Source organism: Rattus rattus, chromosome 9 (genome assembly GCF_011064425.1).
Source record: "Rattus rattus isolate New Zealand chromosome 9, Rrattus_CSIRO_v1, whole genome shotgun sequence".
NCBI classification, from domain to species: domain Eukaryota; kingdom Metazoa; phylum Chordata; class Mammalia; order Rodentia; family Muridae; genus Rattus; species Rattus rattus.
Genome location: NC_046162.1, coordinates 24,817,335 through 24,835,154, shown reverse-complemented (window position 1 = coordinate 24,835,154; position 17,820 = coordinate 24,817,335). Strand labels below are relative to the sequence as shown.

The following is a 17,820-nucleotide window of genomic DNA, read 5'->3' as shown; positions in this document are numbered from 1 at the left end:
TTATAAGGAAACCTGAACGTACAGATCTCCATTTGAACGCTTGGGACTTTGACATACACTAAGTGGTGAACCCGGAACTGTCACTGTGCTGTACACTAACTTACCTCCCACTCTTTAATATCTGTGAGCTATAACTACTGATTCTGTACCTGACAGGGAAGAACCTTGCCCCAGAGATTTGTTACGGATGAAATTAGTAACAGGCAAAATGCTAACCTTGGGGCATGATGTATGTAAAATTCATTTATATATTAGCAAAATGTAAACAATATGCATCTACATTAACATATAATGGATACCAAAATATATTTATTCTTTGTGATGCTTCACACTAAATGCATAAACCGTAATACTTTCAAATGACTTGAAATCTTTGCCATAGTTAGATCGGTTACTGAGAAAAATGGCTCCAATTGCAAAAGAAACTCATTGTGTCTATTTTAGATCCGTTGGGAATTTATTAAGTTCCTGAAAAGGTAATGACTAAAATAGAGAAATAGAAATCAAAGTCTGTATGATAAATCAGAGTTCATTTTGGCTTGTGAAATCTGCAATCATTCACTCTACCTCAAGTCTTGTCATCATATTATAATGTTGAAGTCAATTTTGAGTAATATTAATTTGGGGAACAGTATTTAATTATAGAAGCCTTTTTAAAGTGTCAATTATGATCTGCTTAAGACTTGTAACAATGTATGTATATATAAAGAGAGATGATTTTAATTTAGTTGCTTATCTGAGTTATAAATGTCTGAATATGTATGTGCATATGTTTATAGAGCTATTTATACTTCTGAATCTATATTTACATCTGCAATCTATCAGTATTATCTTTAATTATAATATCACTTTAATTTTGAGAGATAATTCTAATAAAATTCAATTTTAATTAAGATCTCATTTGTGAGTAAAGCCAAACTTTTCTTTGAAGAATGGTCACAGAGAAAATGATTAATGTTTCCTACTATGAAGAGTGAAGTGTCTAAGTACAAATTGTAACTGTGTCCCTGGTCCCTATGACCTCAAATAAGTTTAAGTGCAATGGGGCCATCAAAGCACTTAATAAAGAAGTAGTTCAGTTCATCCAGGCTTCATAGGCCATTGAAGATACACAGAACGATTATTCATTTCTCTGTTATAGCATAAAGCATCTCAAATGTCCTAAAGGAAAAGTTATGTTAATTAGAAAATCTTTTAAATTAAAATTTTGTAATATAGCATTTCTATCACTTAAGCAGTGGTATTGTGGGTTTTAAGAAATGTAGCTCATGAACAGTTTGAAAACCAACAACCACCACTATTACAGTGTGATTCTTTTTTCCATGCCTGTAGTCAGAACATCTAGACTTCTTTAGGCACAGTCCAGGGCTTAAAACTGCACATCCTGAGGCTTTAATCTTGTATAAAATGAGACTCACTGGTGTAGTCTTTCCCATTGTCTCAGTGTGTGTGTGCATTTAGCATCTCTTGTTTGCATTTAGTTAATCCTCTCCTATAAAAGATATACTGTATAGGATACCTATCATCCATCTATCTATCTATCTATCTATCTATCTATCTATCTATCTATCTATCTATCTATCTATCTATTTATCTATCCATCCATCCATCCATCCATCCATCCATCCATCCATCCATCCATCCATCCATCCATCCATCCATCCATCCATCTATCTATCTATCTATCTATCTATCTATCTATCTATCTATCTATCTATCTATCTATCTCTGTTGTAAAAGTGCACACCACTCCCTTTTGTAGCAAAGGTACTTTCAAATCCACCTATAGCAATTTAAAAACAGCAAGTACTTGCTAACAGAAGGCTTCATGTTAATTAGCTGATAAGCTCAGAAAACTGTCAAGATTCATTTGATGCAAACATTAAATGAGCCTAAGTTCCTAAAACAGTTTGTTCTCTTAAATAAGTTAAATATATGCACTGAGAAATCTCCTGTGTGCAGTTAATTTGCAAAAATAAATAAGACAAAATACAAAACAAGTAACCACATATTTTGAATAAATGGAGGTGAGGTGAATTGGGTGGTTCTGTCTACTATATAAATTAAGTTTGCTCAGAAATAATTCTTACCTAGAACTTGAAATGTTTTTTTCAAAGTGGATCACTTTGCACTAACAAGGACAATGTGAGATTGTTCTAGAAAGGTTGTCAATGTGCATTGTAGAAATGATGTTAGCATATTTCTTTGTATGTTTATTGTTGTTCTAATTAGGCTAACAATTGATGCTGAGTGCCAGTTGCAATTACACAACTTCCCAATGGATGAACACTCCTGCCCCCTGGAGTTCTCCAGTTGTAAGTAATGTTCTCTCCAGATTGTGCCCTGCCAACTGTAGTCACTCTAATTGCCTTGTCAATTAATGCAATGAATCTGAGAAATTGCAGAGTGGCACTGAGATTTGCTATTGATTTTGAAATCATTTTTATTGCAATTCAAAACTGTCCCAATTAAAACAATCATTGCAAAAGAATTGATGGATGGGAAATGCTTAGAAAATAGACAATGGATGCCCTGACTAATTGTTGAGGGGGACTGCAAGGCCAGGCTAGGACTCAATAAAAAAGGTATAAATGGTTGATACTATAACTCCAATACCCTTCTTCCTGGGACTCAGAAGGATATTATAACACATTCTTTAGAAAATTTTACCCCATATTAACACTGTTCTGTTGGTATAATATTTATAAAAGTGCATGGCATACCAATACTGTAAAAGCTTACTTATTATTTTCATCAGATCATATATCAATAGGATCATGACAAATCTATCACCAATTAAATACTAAAACTTCTATAGATAATCAAAACCAAACAGGCCTCATATTCTGAAATGTTCTCCTATTAGTTCAACATCAATGTCAGATTATCCATCTCTGCCTTGTTTCATGCCTTGCATGAAATTTTAACAATAGATTTTAAACATGCATTTTCATCAACATAATTTCTCTTCTGTAGAGTCAGGGAGACTCCTACAATCAAGAAAGTTACAACCATAGTAAAATTTAAAAGACAGTGACAAGAGAATTAATTGAGAATTAATCATCTCTTTATTATTTCATCAATTCCAGTGATATAATGTACACAATATATATTCAGACGATTATATATATTATATATATAATTGTTCACTATATCTTATTTCATGTTTATCGATTTAACAGTGTTTTCAGTTATAAAGTTGGCATGTCCTTAACCTTTAGAGAGATTAACCAAGTAGAGGTGCCATTCTATTGAGTCAGCTAAAACTCAGGAACAAGAAACATTTATGCTACCAGGTTGCAACTGACAATTTCCCCCTGAACCTACACACAATATAATGCCATAAAAAAAACAGTTACAAGTACACTCCTCAGAGTGTTTCCAGGTGGCACCATGCTTTTTCCATTATCAGTGTGTCCTGTTACATGACCCCAACAATTCAGTAGATGTCATTTTTCTGCTCTCTTTTACAAGAGAAAACTGATTTAACCAAAAAGAAACAAAAGTATAAAGGAAACAATATTTCTTCAAAGAGAATTTCATATTTTATAGTCAGTGGTTATCCTCCCTTCACATTATTAATATCTGGACGGTTGAAGTAATGTTTATCTCATCATTTCTTCATTCATGCATCAATTCTTTTGAGACCACATTAGAGAATGAAACCAGTACCTTGTCCCATACACATCCTACCACTGAGCTATATTGCCAATCTTTGCTTTTAGTTATATTCATATTCTACTGGGAACAGGACATTCCCCAGTTAATTAAAAATAGTATTATCCACTCAGGAAATGTACAGTGACCATCAGTTGTATGGTATAGGAATAATAACAGCCTCTATTAAGAATTATCTACAAATTATCTACAGCTAGATTGTGATTGTGAGTGTAATGCTGTTTTCATGAAGATCTTCACATAACTTCTTTTGTGTGGTCCTATTAGCATTGGGCATAATGATTTTAATTTTAAATTTCAATGTACGTTAAAACTGAATTCAAACTGCACCCTAAGACTATTATATTTTTCCTTTTCTTTGGTCTCTGTCACACACAACTGGTGTAATCCTAGCAATCAGGTGACTATAAGAGATGATTGACTCAAAGCCAACATGAGCTACTGATATAGAAATTTTTTATTCTACAAACCAAAATCTAAAAACAAAAAATCAAGAGACTGAATAACTTGATATTTGTTAATGTAAACAGTCATAATATTAGTATAATAATTGGAGAAGCCTTTTTATTGGATCTTCTTCAATGTTTCCTATGTCTACAGGACTGGCAAAATCTTGAACAATTGGCGACTGTTCAGTATGAAACACTCTTTTACATATCACATTTTCATTTCGTACTGGGTATTTTTGTATCTTATCTCAAATAATACAAAGAACAAGTACAACATTTCAGATATCCTTTGTTATTTACATTACATGCAATTAAAAGTTTTTTAAAGGTAGTTTTGACGTTGCTACTGTCAGTCTTTTCTAGCAGGATGTGATGTGAATTATGTTAATTTTCTGTGAATTATATGCAAATTCCTCAAGGCCACTGCAGGGCACTCACATGACTTTCAGCTTTTTTCTCCCTTGGTATTTACAAATTGTTTAAAGGAGGTAGTTGCTACCTATGCCCAGTCATTCACTGTCATATTTAATGTGAGCTTTCTCAACTCCTGGTAGATGGTTATCCTCGTGAAGAAATTGTTTATCAATGGAAGCGCAGTTCTGTTGAAGTGGGAGACACAAGGTCATGGAGGCTGTACCAGTTTTCCTTTGTTGGGTTGAGGAACACCACTGAAGTAGTGAAGACAACTTCTGGTAAGACATTCTTGAGAAGCATTTTCACTCACAGGCAGTCTGCAAAGGTTTCTGATGCATATCTTATAAATGGCATTCAAAGAGATAATGTAGCAGATTAATTTTTTTAGACAAAATGATAGTTGGTGTTCTAGTAGAATAGATAAATATACATGTACTCTACTGATGTGATGCAAATTGGATTTAAAATGGTTTAGTAATTTATGTACTAATTTCTTAAGAGGAATTGCAATTATTCATGAAAACAACATTTTTATTAGGTATAAATTAATTTATTCCTCTTAGGGAGTATATTTGCTAATATATTGAAATTGTAATATTTTTAATAATTTTACAAATAACTGAAGTAGATGAGGATTTGTTGACTTCTGAGTAACTTAATAGACTCAAAATATATTTGTTAAGTCTTTGAGAACTTCATGCAATATATTTTTAACATATCCAACCCAACCGTTACCATTCTATCATATCTCCCCACCAACTTTGTGTTTCCTTTTTTTCTTCCGTTTCCACCATTTCTGTAACCCAGCTAGTATTGGGATTATAATCTGTCTGGTGTATAAAGATTAGCCTAACAGAAGTCTCAGCATAAAACAGACAACAAACAGATCCAAACATCCTGAACCCTCCTTTCCCAGAGCCTGTGGAATGGCATTAGCTCTTCTTCTAGAGGATAACTCACCCTCTGTGCCATGATTTCATCTGGCTGGAGCTTGCACAGTCCTTGTGCATGTTGTCACTGTCACAATGCTGTGCGTTCATATGGACAACTGGATAGCATGTATGGAAATCACTGTTCAATTTCATAATTTGATGCTGGCTCCAAAACTGGATGAGATGTCAAGCTTTACATACTAGATAGAACTATCTCAAGCCACAATGACATCAATGATAAGATATTGATACTGTGACATTATCTGAAATTTTCATGGGACCAACATTCTGAAAAGCTTTATGTTTTAAAAATAAATAAATAGAGTCTCTCTCACCCCATCCCTGTCCCTGTCCTCCTTCTTCCTCTCTCTCTCTCTCTCTCTCTCTCTCTCTCTCTCTCTCTCCTATCATACCATAAAATGATACTTGTACTTATGAAATTGTCAATCATTAAATGCTTCTAAAACTGCAACTGTTGTGTGCATACAGGACATTAAATTATTAAGATAACCTGAAAGTCCATATTTGAAAATGAAATCTCATGACTTTTAGTGGTGGAGTGGTCTGAATGAGGCTGCTTACCATAGACACACGTTTTAATATTTGGTCCCCAGTTCAGCAAATTCTTTCAGACGGATCAGGCGATATAAACTGAGTGGAAGAAATATATCCTGGAAAGCTTTATGTCAATTTGACACATGATAAAGCCATCAGAGAGGTGGAGGTGTTAACTGAGAAAATGCTTGAATACAATTGGGCTGTAAGCAAGACTGTAGGGCATTTTTGTAATAATAATAGATGCGGGCAGATCCAGTTCAGTGTGACTGGTACCATCCCTGGGGTGGTGGTCCTTGGTGCTATACAAAGACAAACTGAGCAAGTCATGATGGTGGTGGCAGGGGAGACGAGCAACACTCTTTGTGGCCTGTCCACTCCTACCTCCAATATCCGGCCTGGCTTGATTTCTTGCCTTGGCTTTTCTTAGTGATCTGTGACTCAGGATATGAAAGTCAAATGAATCTTTTTCTCCTTAACTTGGTTTTCCTCATGGTGTTTCATCAGAACAGTGGTAACCCTGACTAGTTCAAGGTGAATCATTGTGGGTGGGTATTCAGATTTCACAAGCCTACAGCATTCACAGCTCTGCCTCATGGTTGCGTTTCATTATTTAAGCTCTCAGTTACTGTTCCAGCACTCTGCCTGCCTTCTAGCTCCTAATCATGCCGGTCATTGACTATCCACCAAAACTGTAAGCCTCCAGTAAACTCTTCTGTGAGATGCCTTGGTCATAGTGTCTTAGAACAGTAAGATAAAAGTAACTAATGTAGATGGTATGCTTTATAGATTAAAAACCTTCCATGGGAGCAAACTAGACATATTTTGAGATGAGGAACGTTTCATATGTGTAGTGACAATTCTGGAATTTTTGTTACTTTAAAAAATACAGAAATATTTTAAGAATATATTTTTATTTTAATCCCAGGTATAGACATGAGGAACTTGTTTGGACTGTCCTCGGCATCTGACTGTGATTTGCCTTATGCTCTACCAGAGGCATGTGTTTGCCAGCTGCAAATGGCTTCTGCAATTGTGTGACATTTGGAATTCTAGAAACTTTTCAGATAGAAATGCTAGGCCCTGAGAGGAGTTGGTGGTGGTTATTAATTGTTGAATGGGGTTGATTGCAGCTTGTTAGCACTCGTGGTCAAAGAAACAAGAAGAAAGAATTTAGATCAAAAGATCTCTATCTCTCTCCCCTCTATCCTTCTTTCTTTCCTATTTAGTGATAGATGGTCAAGTCAGGGTATCAATGATGGGAAAAAGAAGAAACCACCAAGTAGCAAAAACCATATATATATACATATATATGTATATATATATATATATGTATGTATGTATAGTTAGTGTGTGTGTGTGTGTGTGTGTGTGTATGTGTTTGTGTGTAGACAATTTCAACTCTGAAAAGCTGAATCCAAGCTCTGTGCAGTGTTCCAAAAACTCAATATTATTATACCAAGTGAAATATGTCTCCATCTCCGACATAAACATTATATTCCCACTTTACTTATTAACGCTAAGCCTTAGCTATGTACCTGAGTTTCTATCAGATTTCCAATGGTTCCTTTTTAGACATTCATAGGGCCCAACTTTTGTATTGAGTAATATGGAAGGTACTTTATCTGTTGCTCAGAGATTAATAGATCCAGGAACTAAACAAAACTGAAATTTACAAATTGGCCTTCAGCACATCACTGTCCAAACTACAGAAGGATCTGATCCTCACACCGCTCTCACCACCCACAAGGTTCTTCTAAAGACTCCTTTGTTTCAGAAGAGCAAGTACAAAGGTCAAAGCAGTGCTTAAAAAGGTGACCTTCTGTTCCTTGATTCATAGGGATACTGATCACCATGTACTCGACCAATTTTATTTTTTCATTTGTTTCAGGCTGGAAAAACAAAATCTCAACTCAAGACTACCTTTTAACTAAAGCGTCCCATCTATAAAAGTAATATAAAAATAATCTCCAGTTGTCCCTTCCCGAAAGGGAAACTGGGATTAAGTTCTGCTGTATATCCACATTTCTGTATCTGTACCCGTACCCTAAAACAGCATCAGAAACTCATGACTAGCACACTTTTGTTTAGTCATTTTGTTCCAGGAAGACGTTCAGCACAAACGGCAGTAGACGGAAGCTGATGCTGCAGCCTAGATCCCTGCTATAGTGCCCCACCCTCGATGTCACTTGGATACTGCCTGAGGGCACTTATTAAGATATATGTGCAGAACAGAATTATCTAATCACTTCACACATGGTACAAGCTACCGAGGTCCCATAGAAACATTAATCTCTTGAAGGAAACCACAGTGAAGCAGTAGGACAGGAAAATGCCAGGGTTAATACAACGACTTCATTTCATGGTGGGTGGCTAGATTTAACACTTACCATTTCTTTCTACTCATTGTTCTTCCTTTTTTGTGCACTTCTATTTCAATGGCCTCATTGAAAGGAAAATATTGAAAATTAGCATCGACACTGATAGCACAGCCTGATTCTTCCAACAATTTGATTCTAGAAAATCTAGTGTAGAAGACCTGATGGAAGGTGCCGTGAGACCTAAGAGAGTGAAGGACAGGCGTAGAAGAGCATGGACAGCAAAGCATTACAAACTGAATGATTGGATAGCACGGTCAAAGGCAGCAGTAAGACCGGGTGTTATCTGTAATTTTGGTTAGAGGAGGAAGAGAGTAATTGAATGATTAGGAGGAAGGTGACATATCAAAGGCAGTATGTTCCTGGTTGATATCAAGTTAACATCAATAAGGCCTGGAACATTCTCAGAACTGATGGTACCCTGGTTTTCGAGGAGCATTTTGTGTGCTACTTTAATGATGTTTGCTTATAGAAGGTTGAAAAACTGTGAGGAAAGACTGATGAAAGTGGTCCTTGGCTCGTCATGGCTGAATTTGAAGCCGTATGCTCTTGTTATTTTTTAAAAATTGGATTACTGTATTTTTTTAGCTAAATTGATGCTTTTTTTAAATTTGCAAAAGTAGTAAGTCAGAATCAGTTACTAGGAATAGAAGTTACTGTGAAGTATAAGAAACATAAATATTATATGCATGTACACACGTATGTATGTATGTGTATGTATATATGTATGTATGTGTGTATGTATATTTTTGCTCCACAAACTGAGTATGTTGAGAGAAAGAAAAGGCAAAATGTACAACTAGTGCCAAATATATATATATATATATATATATATATATATATATATATATATTTGTACAGGAAAGTATTCTTCATAGTTCTTGACTCAACTTATTTACTCTCATTATCTTTGTGCGATCCCTGGAGAAAAATATTTTCTCGGTGGCAGATGAGTGTAGTGCTTAGTGAGTCCCTTCAATTCAGTTACTGCATTATCACGATTCCTGATCTAAGAATCCTCCTTCCAAACTTCCTCTCTTCCTGATGGTTCATTATCTGGTGGCATCACCACCGTGGCCCCCGTGAGGCAGGCATGAACACTCAGAGTCATGTCTCTACCTCCCACACCTAATGATTCATGAAGGCACTTATGCCTCTGAAATCTCTTGTGTAACTGTCCTCCTTTCTGTTGCCACTGCCACTGTCCTAGTTCACAAATGTGTCTGTTCTTATCTGGACCATGTCGGCAACTTATTAAGGCATGTCCCTGCTGTCAGCCTCTCTCCGCTAAGTGGTGTGCCTTGCAAATTAAACAAAAAAGCAGCTGAACGTCTTGAACACTGTAACATGCTCCAGAATTCACTCCGTGGATATGGCTTATATCAGTTCCCCATATCACAATACTAACTCAATTTACCAACTATGCCAATAGCATTGTCAGTGGCACTGAGGGGTTTAATTCTTCATGAGTATCAAGTGCGTGTACAGAGTATAAATTTAATGGGCCCTGCTCCCAGGAACTTGGTCTGTCTTACTAATTACACTATTTATCTCCCCTGCTGGTGCTGTGAGCCCCTGCTATACGAAGCCCAGCATATGTCAAGAATGAAGTAAGTTCACTCAAACTTACTCTACTCCCTCTAGTCCTTGAGGTTCCAGTGTCATGCCACTTTCAGCATTATTTCCTGTATTTCCTCAGCTTGTCACAAAATTTACCTGAAATGATTTTGCCTATCCCATACTCACATTCAATTTCAGTTTTCTTTCTCTATAACAGAGGTTTTTAAAACTCACCTACAATATTTCTAAAAGCACATGCCATTTTTTAATTGTGTGTTGCGTGTGTGTGTGTGTGTGTGTGTGTGTGTGTGTGTGTGTGTGTGTGTGTGCATGAACTGCAGCTTGCACGTGCTGATCAACTCAAACCCAGGGGAGTTGACTCTCCCCGTTTCATAGGGCCTGAGCATCAAACTCTCACAACAGTATCTTCTCCTAGGTCTTATGCTCCAAATCTTAAACAAGTACCTGCTTCCCCTTAATGTTTTTACTGGTATTGATCTAAAACTATATGGAACGTTCTTTGACTGTGTGCATGCACCCTTAGACCTTGGTCCCTCAAGTTTTCAAAACAGCTTCTGCTTTTGGTATTCATATGCTCTTCTCAGAAATCATTCAGAATATCTGAGCTCCACATCACCACCGTCATAGGATTGATCTAGTATTATAGTTGGGTGTTCTATTTAACTTAAAAAAATTGAGGAGATAATTCAGTGGATAAGAATGCTTGCCACATAATCTCAGGGATATGATTTTGTATCCCCAGCACCCACATGAAACAATAAAGTCAAGTGAAAACTGTTTCAAGTGTTCTGACTTGTGGGAAGCCCTTTGCAGAAGGAAAGAAATTTCATTACAGTTACTATGACCACTGTAACTATTACTGAAATCCCATCGACTTCCTACTTTGAATCCCATTACCCTGTGAGAACATAATTAGTGCCTAACTTTACATAGGGACTTTTATTCTCAGCCCATAATCCTTCAGGCCACACAATGTGTCAATTTACTTTGATAAAACTATATTTGTTTCAATTAAAATAAGTATTGAAGAATTCAATTTCCCACTTTACAGTGTTTAAACAAGGGATCCATTCTTTCTGCTCATATTAGTAATACTCATAGAATTTGACCATCAGATTCTCTCCATAATTTGTGTGTGTGTGTGTGTGAAAGAGAGAGAGAGAGAGAGAGAGAGAGAGAGAGAGAGAGAGAGAAATTTGTTCTCCCATGTTCTCACTTTGAGATGAAGAAAATAAACGAGTCATTCTTGTAGAGAAACTTAAATTATTACAAAAGAAATGCCGTCATAATGTCCACTGAACTTTCCACATTTTTGTTCACAATGCATTTGAAACACTAACAGGTCATTAAACACCTTCATACAGATTTTGTCAAAAAATGCAGATTAGAGATTATTTACTTCCTTTGTTTTCTTTGTTTTCTTCACCCTATTTTGGAGCTCGGGCTCAGAGTTATCTGAAGTGGGAAGGGCAATATATATTATATATTATATTATATTATATTATATATAATAATTGAGCTGAGCATCAGTTTTTATTACTCTCTGCTTTCTGACAGTGGATGATCAGCTGCCGAAAGCTCCCGCAACCAGAAATTCCCCCAAATAATGTATTAAACCTTCTAATTCTGAGCCAAAATAAACTTTTCCCTAGTAAAATTGCTTTGTCTGGCTACATAATAAATAGATATATTTGTTTCTTAATTTTCCTTGCACATCACCCCCACCATACAGCACTATTCTGCATGAGCTGGCACACATGTTGACCTTTTCACTTATTTCTACTTCACCACCTGACATCAAACTCAAGGTCAACTCTTTGATATGTACATTGATTTATAGTGAAATAATTCTCTGAATACCAATCAAACTTTTCAGCTTAAGATTAATTTAGATTGCAAAAGAGACTGCAGAGATCAAAGGATTGTTATTGAAGTGAACCGTATTAAGAGGAGAGGCAGGAAATAAAATGAAAATATAAAAGTTAGTAGAGTTTTCTTATTAATTACTATAAAAAGAGGAAACTGAATGGGAACTCAGCTACAGTAGCATGAGTCTGTACTCCTTGCATTTTTGAGATAATGTGAGTCATGAATCTATTTTAACCAATACTTAATTTCTAAAGAAATAGTAACATACTATCTTAAAATAGATCCGTGAATGACTGTATAACCATAGACTTTTATTTTATTTTTAAGATTCAATTTAAATAGTTATATTTCATTTCGCTTGAGGAAAATATTAAATAACGTAACTAGCCATTGGCCTGGGGCTTCTAGGAGAAGCTCTTCCAGCTCTGGAATGAAATTTCCTTATCTATAAAAGGAGTGCACTTAAATAGATCTCTCTCTAAAGCCCTTGTCCTGAGTACACCACAGCTCCTGCTGTTACCAAGGATACCTTGCAGATGTGTAAATGTAGCAGATACTTTCTTCTTAGGTGGATGTTTTCTTAGGATGTTTCTTCTCTGAGTTTTCGATGATTTTGAAAAGAAACTAGATGGCAAACAGATGTATTGACATGAAGGTGATAAGTTTAAGGGAAATGGTAGTCCCCTCCATCTATTTTGTGTTCAATGATACTAACATATTTTTTAAGTTGCTAACTAAAAATGATAACTCAGTTTTCTATCAACTGCAATACTGGGCTATTCTGTTCCTTTAAACATTGTATGAATTTTAAATTCCAATTTTGCTCTTATATTATTTGGAACCTTTATGGAAATGGGTTCCCAGGGGTGAAGCGAAGCTACTTAGGAATTCCTAAAACAATTGATTGGTTTCAAGGTGACATGTGTTCCTTAGCAAAAAGCAGGGTGTGCTCTCAGGAAGACAAAGCATGAGCAGAAGGGACAAAAAGTCTTAATATCATCTAACCTCTGGGAATCATGCACAATACAGTTTTATTTTCACAAGTCTCTGAGGATGGAGTCACTATTTTCCATTGGATAAATGTAGCATGAGAATTTACTGGCTTAAGTATTCTGCTCCAATGTATTAAATGGAGTCATTTACCAGACACATAACTTTTTACCCACATGACTCATTAAGCATATTACATGAAGAGACAGATTGGTTTAAAAAAGAAACTGATTGCTGGATTGCTGAATTTAGAAATGGCTAACAGTTTCCAGTTTTGTTGAGTATAGACTTTTGTTGTAGGATCTGATGATTTTCTTGAATTTCCTCAGTTTCTATAGTTAATGTCGCCCTTTTTATTTCTGATTTTGTTAATTTGGATACTCGGTGCTCTTTAGTTAGTTTGGCTAAAGTTATCTATCTTGCTGATTTTTTCAAAGAACCAGCTTCTAGTTTTGTTGATTCTTCGAAGGAAAGGCCATCCAGAGACTGCCCTACCTTGGGATCCATCCCATCCACAGGCACCAAACCTTGACACTATTGCTGACGCCAAGAATAGCCCGCAGACAGGAACCTAGTATGGCTGTCCTCTGAGAGGCTCCACAATTACCTGACTAAGACAGATGAAGATACAACCAACCGTCAGATTGAGCCTGGGGACACCAAAAGCAGTGTTAGGGGAAGGACTGAAGGAACTGAAGGATAGTAACCCCACAGGGATAACAGCAATGTCAACCAACCACACCCCTCAGAGCTCCCAGGGACCAAATCACCAAACAAAGAGTATACATGGGGGATCATGGCTCCCATTATATATGTAGCAGAGGATTGCCTTATCTGCAATCAATGGAATGGGGGCTTGTTGCCCCATCCTAGGGGAATGCAAGAGGGGTGAAGCAGGAATGCGTGGGTGAGGGAGCACTCTCTTAGAGGTAAAATGGAAGAAGATAAGGGGTTTGTGAAGTGGAGACCAGGAAGGGAGCAGCATTCAAATGTAAATAAATGAAATAATCAATGAAATAAAAAGAAGTGGGACACTAAGTAAACTGTCCAATGATGCATCTATACAAATTCAGCTTATAGAGCCTTCACAAGGGACTAAGAGATTTCTAGTATGAATATTTGACATTTCTACAAGTGATACAAAAGTTATAAGAAAACCACACACAATACTTAAACTAAAAACATTTCTTAAGCTATGCAATACACACAAATAAATGGTGTAACTAAATGATAAATAAAATAAATACAATTTTAAAACACGGGTTAATAATGTTTTAATGACCTGTAACAAATCTTAAATATGACATTTTGTAACAAAAAACAAAGAAACCTAGAATGTTTAGAGTGGGCATCCTATGTCCTAGTCTTTGGTAGAAGACATTCAGTCTTTCACAATAAAGTTTAATTCTATTTTGTTTTGTATTTTAAATATCTTTCATTATGTTAAACTTCCCTTTTTTCTCATTTTTCTGAGTCATTTTTCTCAAAAATAAAATGTTTGATGTCAAATGTTCTTTTTTCCACCCTCCACTGATATTACCATGAAATTACTTAACTTAATTATGGTGATTTATACCATACCAATTACGAGCATTGCATTCCTCCTATATAACTTCTTTGTCCTATAATATTAACCTTTTCATGTTTGGCGCTTGAATTTGCTAATATTTTAGACATTATTTTAATATGTAGTCACAAGACATATTGCTGTAGTTTTGATTTATGTTGGCTATTTTCCTTTTCTTCTTTCTTTTTTAATTTTATTTTTCTTGGATATTTTATGTATTTACATTTCAAATGTTATCACTTTTCCCTCCTATCCAATACCCCTCCCCTCTTCCTGCTTTTATGAGGATGCTCCCACTTCTACACACCTACCCACTTCAGTGCCCTAGCATTCCCCTACACTGGGGAAATGAGCCTTCACAGGGCCAAGGACTCTTCCTCCTATTGATGCTGGACACTGCCATTCTCCAAGTGTACTCATTGGCTGGTGATTTAATCTCTGGGAGCTCTGGTGGGGTCTGGTTGATTGATATTGTTGTTCTTCCTATGGGGTTGCAAAACCCTTCAGATCCTTCTGTCTTTTCTCTTACTCCTCCATTAGGATTCCCTTGTTCAGTCCAATGATTAGCTGTAAGCATCCTCATCTATATCAGCTGGGTTCTAGCAGAGCTTCTCAGGAGACACTCATATCTGGCTTCTGCCAGCAAGCATCTGTTGGCATTAGCAATAGTGACTGGATTTGGTGGCAGCATATGGGATGGATCCCTACGTAGGGCAGTCTCTGGATGACCTTTTCTTCAGTCCCTGCTTCACTCTTTGTCCCTGTATTTCCTCTCATGAATATTTTGTTCTTCCTTCTAAGAAGAAATGAAGCATCCACATTTTGGTCTTCCTTCTTCTTGAGCTTATATGATCTGTGAATTTTCTCTTAGGTATTTCAATTTTGGGGGTTAATATTGATTGATCAGTAAGTGCATACAATGTGTGTTCTTTTGTAACTGGGTTACCTAACTCAGGATCATATTTTCTAGTTCTATCCATTTTATGTTAGCTAATTTTTAACAAAACATATCTCCATAAAAGCAATGGCAAACATTGCAAAGACATGCTTTAGTAACATGAAATGTGTCTTATGACAACCCGTTATGGTCACTAGTAACATGTGAAGTGTTTATTGTCAGTAAATATTGTCATATGTTTGATCAAGTGATATTGTTTCAGTTCTACAAATATTTTATAGCTAATATAATACCATTATTTACTAACTAAAGAACTCTCTGCATCATAATTCTTACATGTCAGATGATATCATAGAATTTCCTACATTAATATAAAATTGTTCCTTAAAATATTGCTTAAATAAATGCAATGTAACACTTTCTGATTACTATTTAAAATAAATGTAAGTATGACTCTCTTGTTTTGACACTAAGTGAAAACCAGTATGGTTGGGGCATAACAAATGTAGAATTCTTAAAGACATATCAGTGTAAGTATGTAAAACTAATGAATGTCTCCTATTACATGGGATGCTTTGAAATAAATATGAAACATCAAATTATTTATGAAAATTAAAATGTGAGTGAGAAAATGTGACAGAAAGCACAGGGTCAGTATTTTAACTGCAAATGAATACATTTATTTCCTATGAATGAATGATTCCTTTGTGTTATATCTGCCTTTCAGAGTGACACAAAGGTACACTAGAAAGCACCATATCCTTAGTGTTCAGTTTTCAACTAATGCACATTATAAAACCTTTACCCATGAGTACTTTATTATAGGATTTCTAATCTGCTCATGCTCATGTGACTATGAAGGCCAAATGCTTTCATTTTCTTCAATTATATGATTTGTTCACTGCTGAATTGTGAGAAGCTCTGACAACACTCTATGACATAAATATGAAAAGCACACAACCAAGATATGCTTTAAAATGGCATTGAAATGGGTCCAAAGGAAATACCAGTGCATATTCTTTCTAGGTATCCTGTCCCTCTCACTTTTATGCTTGGAATTATATACCATAAGCATCCACCATCAACAACCAAATTGATTTTAATTTCAGCTGACTTCCTTTTGCTATCTACATTCATAGGAGAGGGAGGTTAGATAAAAATAGGGCCATGCAGTTCTATGCAAAGCCATCTGTGCCCGCAGGCATTGTGTTGACTTCCCAGCTCTCATGTAAGAAGCTCAAAGCTTTGTTGCTGTTCTCCGGCCTATTCCTGATCAGCAGTCTTACATATCCAATTAACATAGTCTTCTTGTAGTGTTCAGAAGATCTACAACATCTGCAACGATATCCTATTATTTGTTTTCTACAATGCAATGCGACAGCTGGTATGGGGCAAAACTGTATAATTCCTGTTTAAGACTTGTCATTTTAATCATAACACCATATGGTTTAGTGACCTTGAACAAGTCAGTTTCTATTTAAGGTAAAGAAAATTGTTGAGCTTGTGTTCGCAGAAAGATGTTTCTATTACTTTATTTATCGTGCAATTTGTTTTCTTGTTGTTATTCTGCCATATCTCTATATCATTATAAATCTGTCTTTGTAAGTCTCCAGTTCTTATCCTCTCTCCAGCTCTCTCTCTCCTTCCTTCCTTCCCTCCCTCCCCCACCCCCTCCTCCTCTTCCCCCTCCTTCTCTTCCTCTCTCTCTCTCTCTCTCTCTCTCTCTCTCTAAAGCTACATGACTGCTGTTATAGTAGAGTCACTCTGCATTGATAAGCTTGAACTAGACTAGACTATAATAGCAAATCATATTCAAATTTTTTATACTTTAAAAACAAAATATTTGCTGATAATTTCTTACTTTCATTTTCTGTTTGTCTTCCAATGTTAAGGTCACATCTTAGTATCAATTGTCCTTGAAAAACTAAATAGTAAGTTACTCCGAGGGAAAATAGAGCACATGACAAAAATATCTCTCAGCTTCAGAGTATTCTCATTCAAAAAGATAATACGGGGTCAAGACACCTAACTTGGTCAAGGACTTGTTAATTATATAAACCTGGCTTCATACAGAACAAGTTAAGGAAACTTAATGTGAACATGAACATCATCGTCTGTTGGTGAGAATAGTCATATTTTATAAATATGGGTAAGCAATCCTTGCTGAGCTCTTGATAGAGCTTTATTAATTACAACAAAAGCAAGCTCATATATATCAAACTGTGTTAAATTTAATTTTACAGACATTATTCAGTGGTGATGTGAAAGAAAAATGAACTAGAATTATCTTCTAGTCAGTAACATGGAATAATTGAGTGCAATTTAATATATAATTGTCAAAAATAATGAAAAGGCCAGGTTATCTTGATGGCTTGTTTTTGCATGATTTATGTATGAAAAAACCCTCAAGCTTCTAGTAAAACTTGTGTACAATAAAAATGTAGTCAAGTAGTCTACATCAAAATTAAAGACTTTGTTGTAGTGAATCTTATCATATATATATATATAT

At 35.7% G+C, this 17,820-nt stretch overlaps 1 protein-coding gene across 2 annotated transcripts in view; it reads left to right on the top strand.

Moving 5' to 3' along the window:
- Window positions 1-17,820, top strand: part of Gabrg2 (gamma-aminobutyric acid type A receptor subunit gamma2) — an 86,936-nt gene that overhangs the window by 31,054 nt on the left and 38,062 nt on the right. For both annotated transcript variants that reach the window (XM_032914301.1, XM_032914302.1), the window contains exons 5-6: window positions 2,233-2,315; window positions 4,682-4,819. In XM_032914301.1, the coding sequence (XP_032770192.1) occupies window positions 2,233-2,315; window positions 4,682-4,819 (221 nt within the window). The remainder of the gene's footprint in view (window positions 1-2,232; window positions 2,316-4,681; window positions 4,820-17,820) is intronic.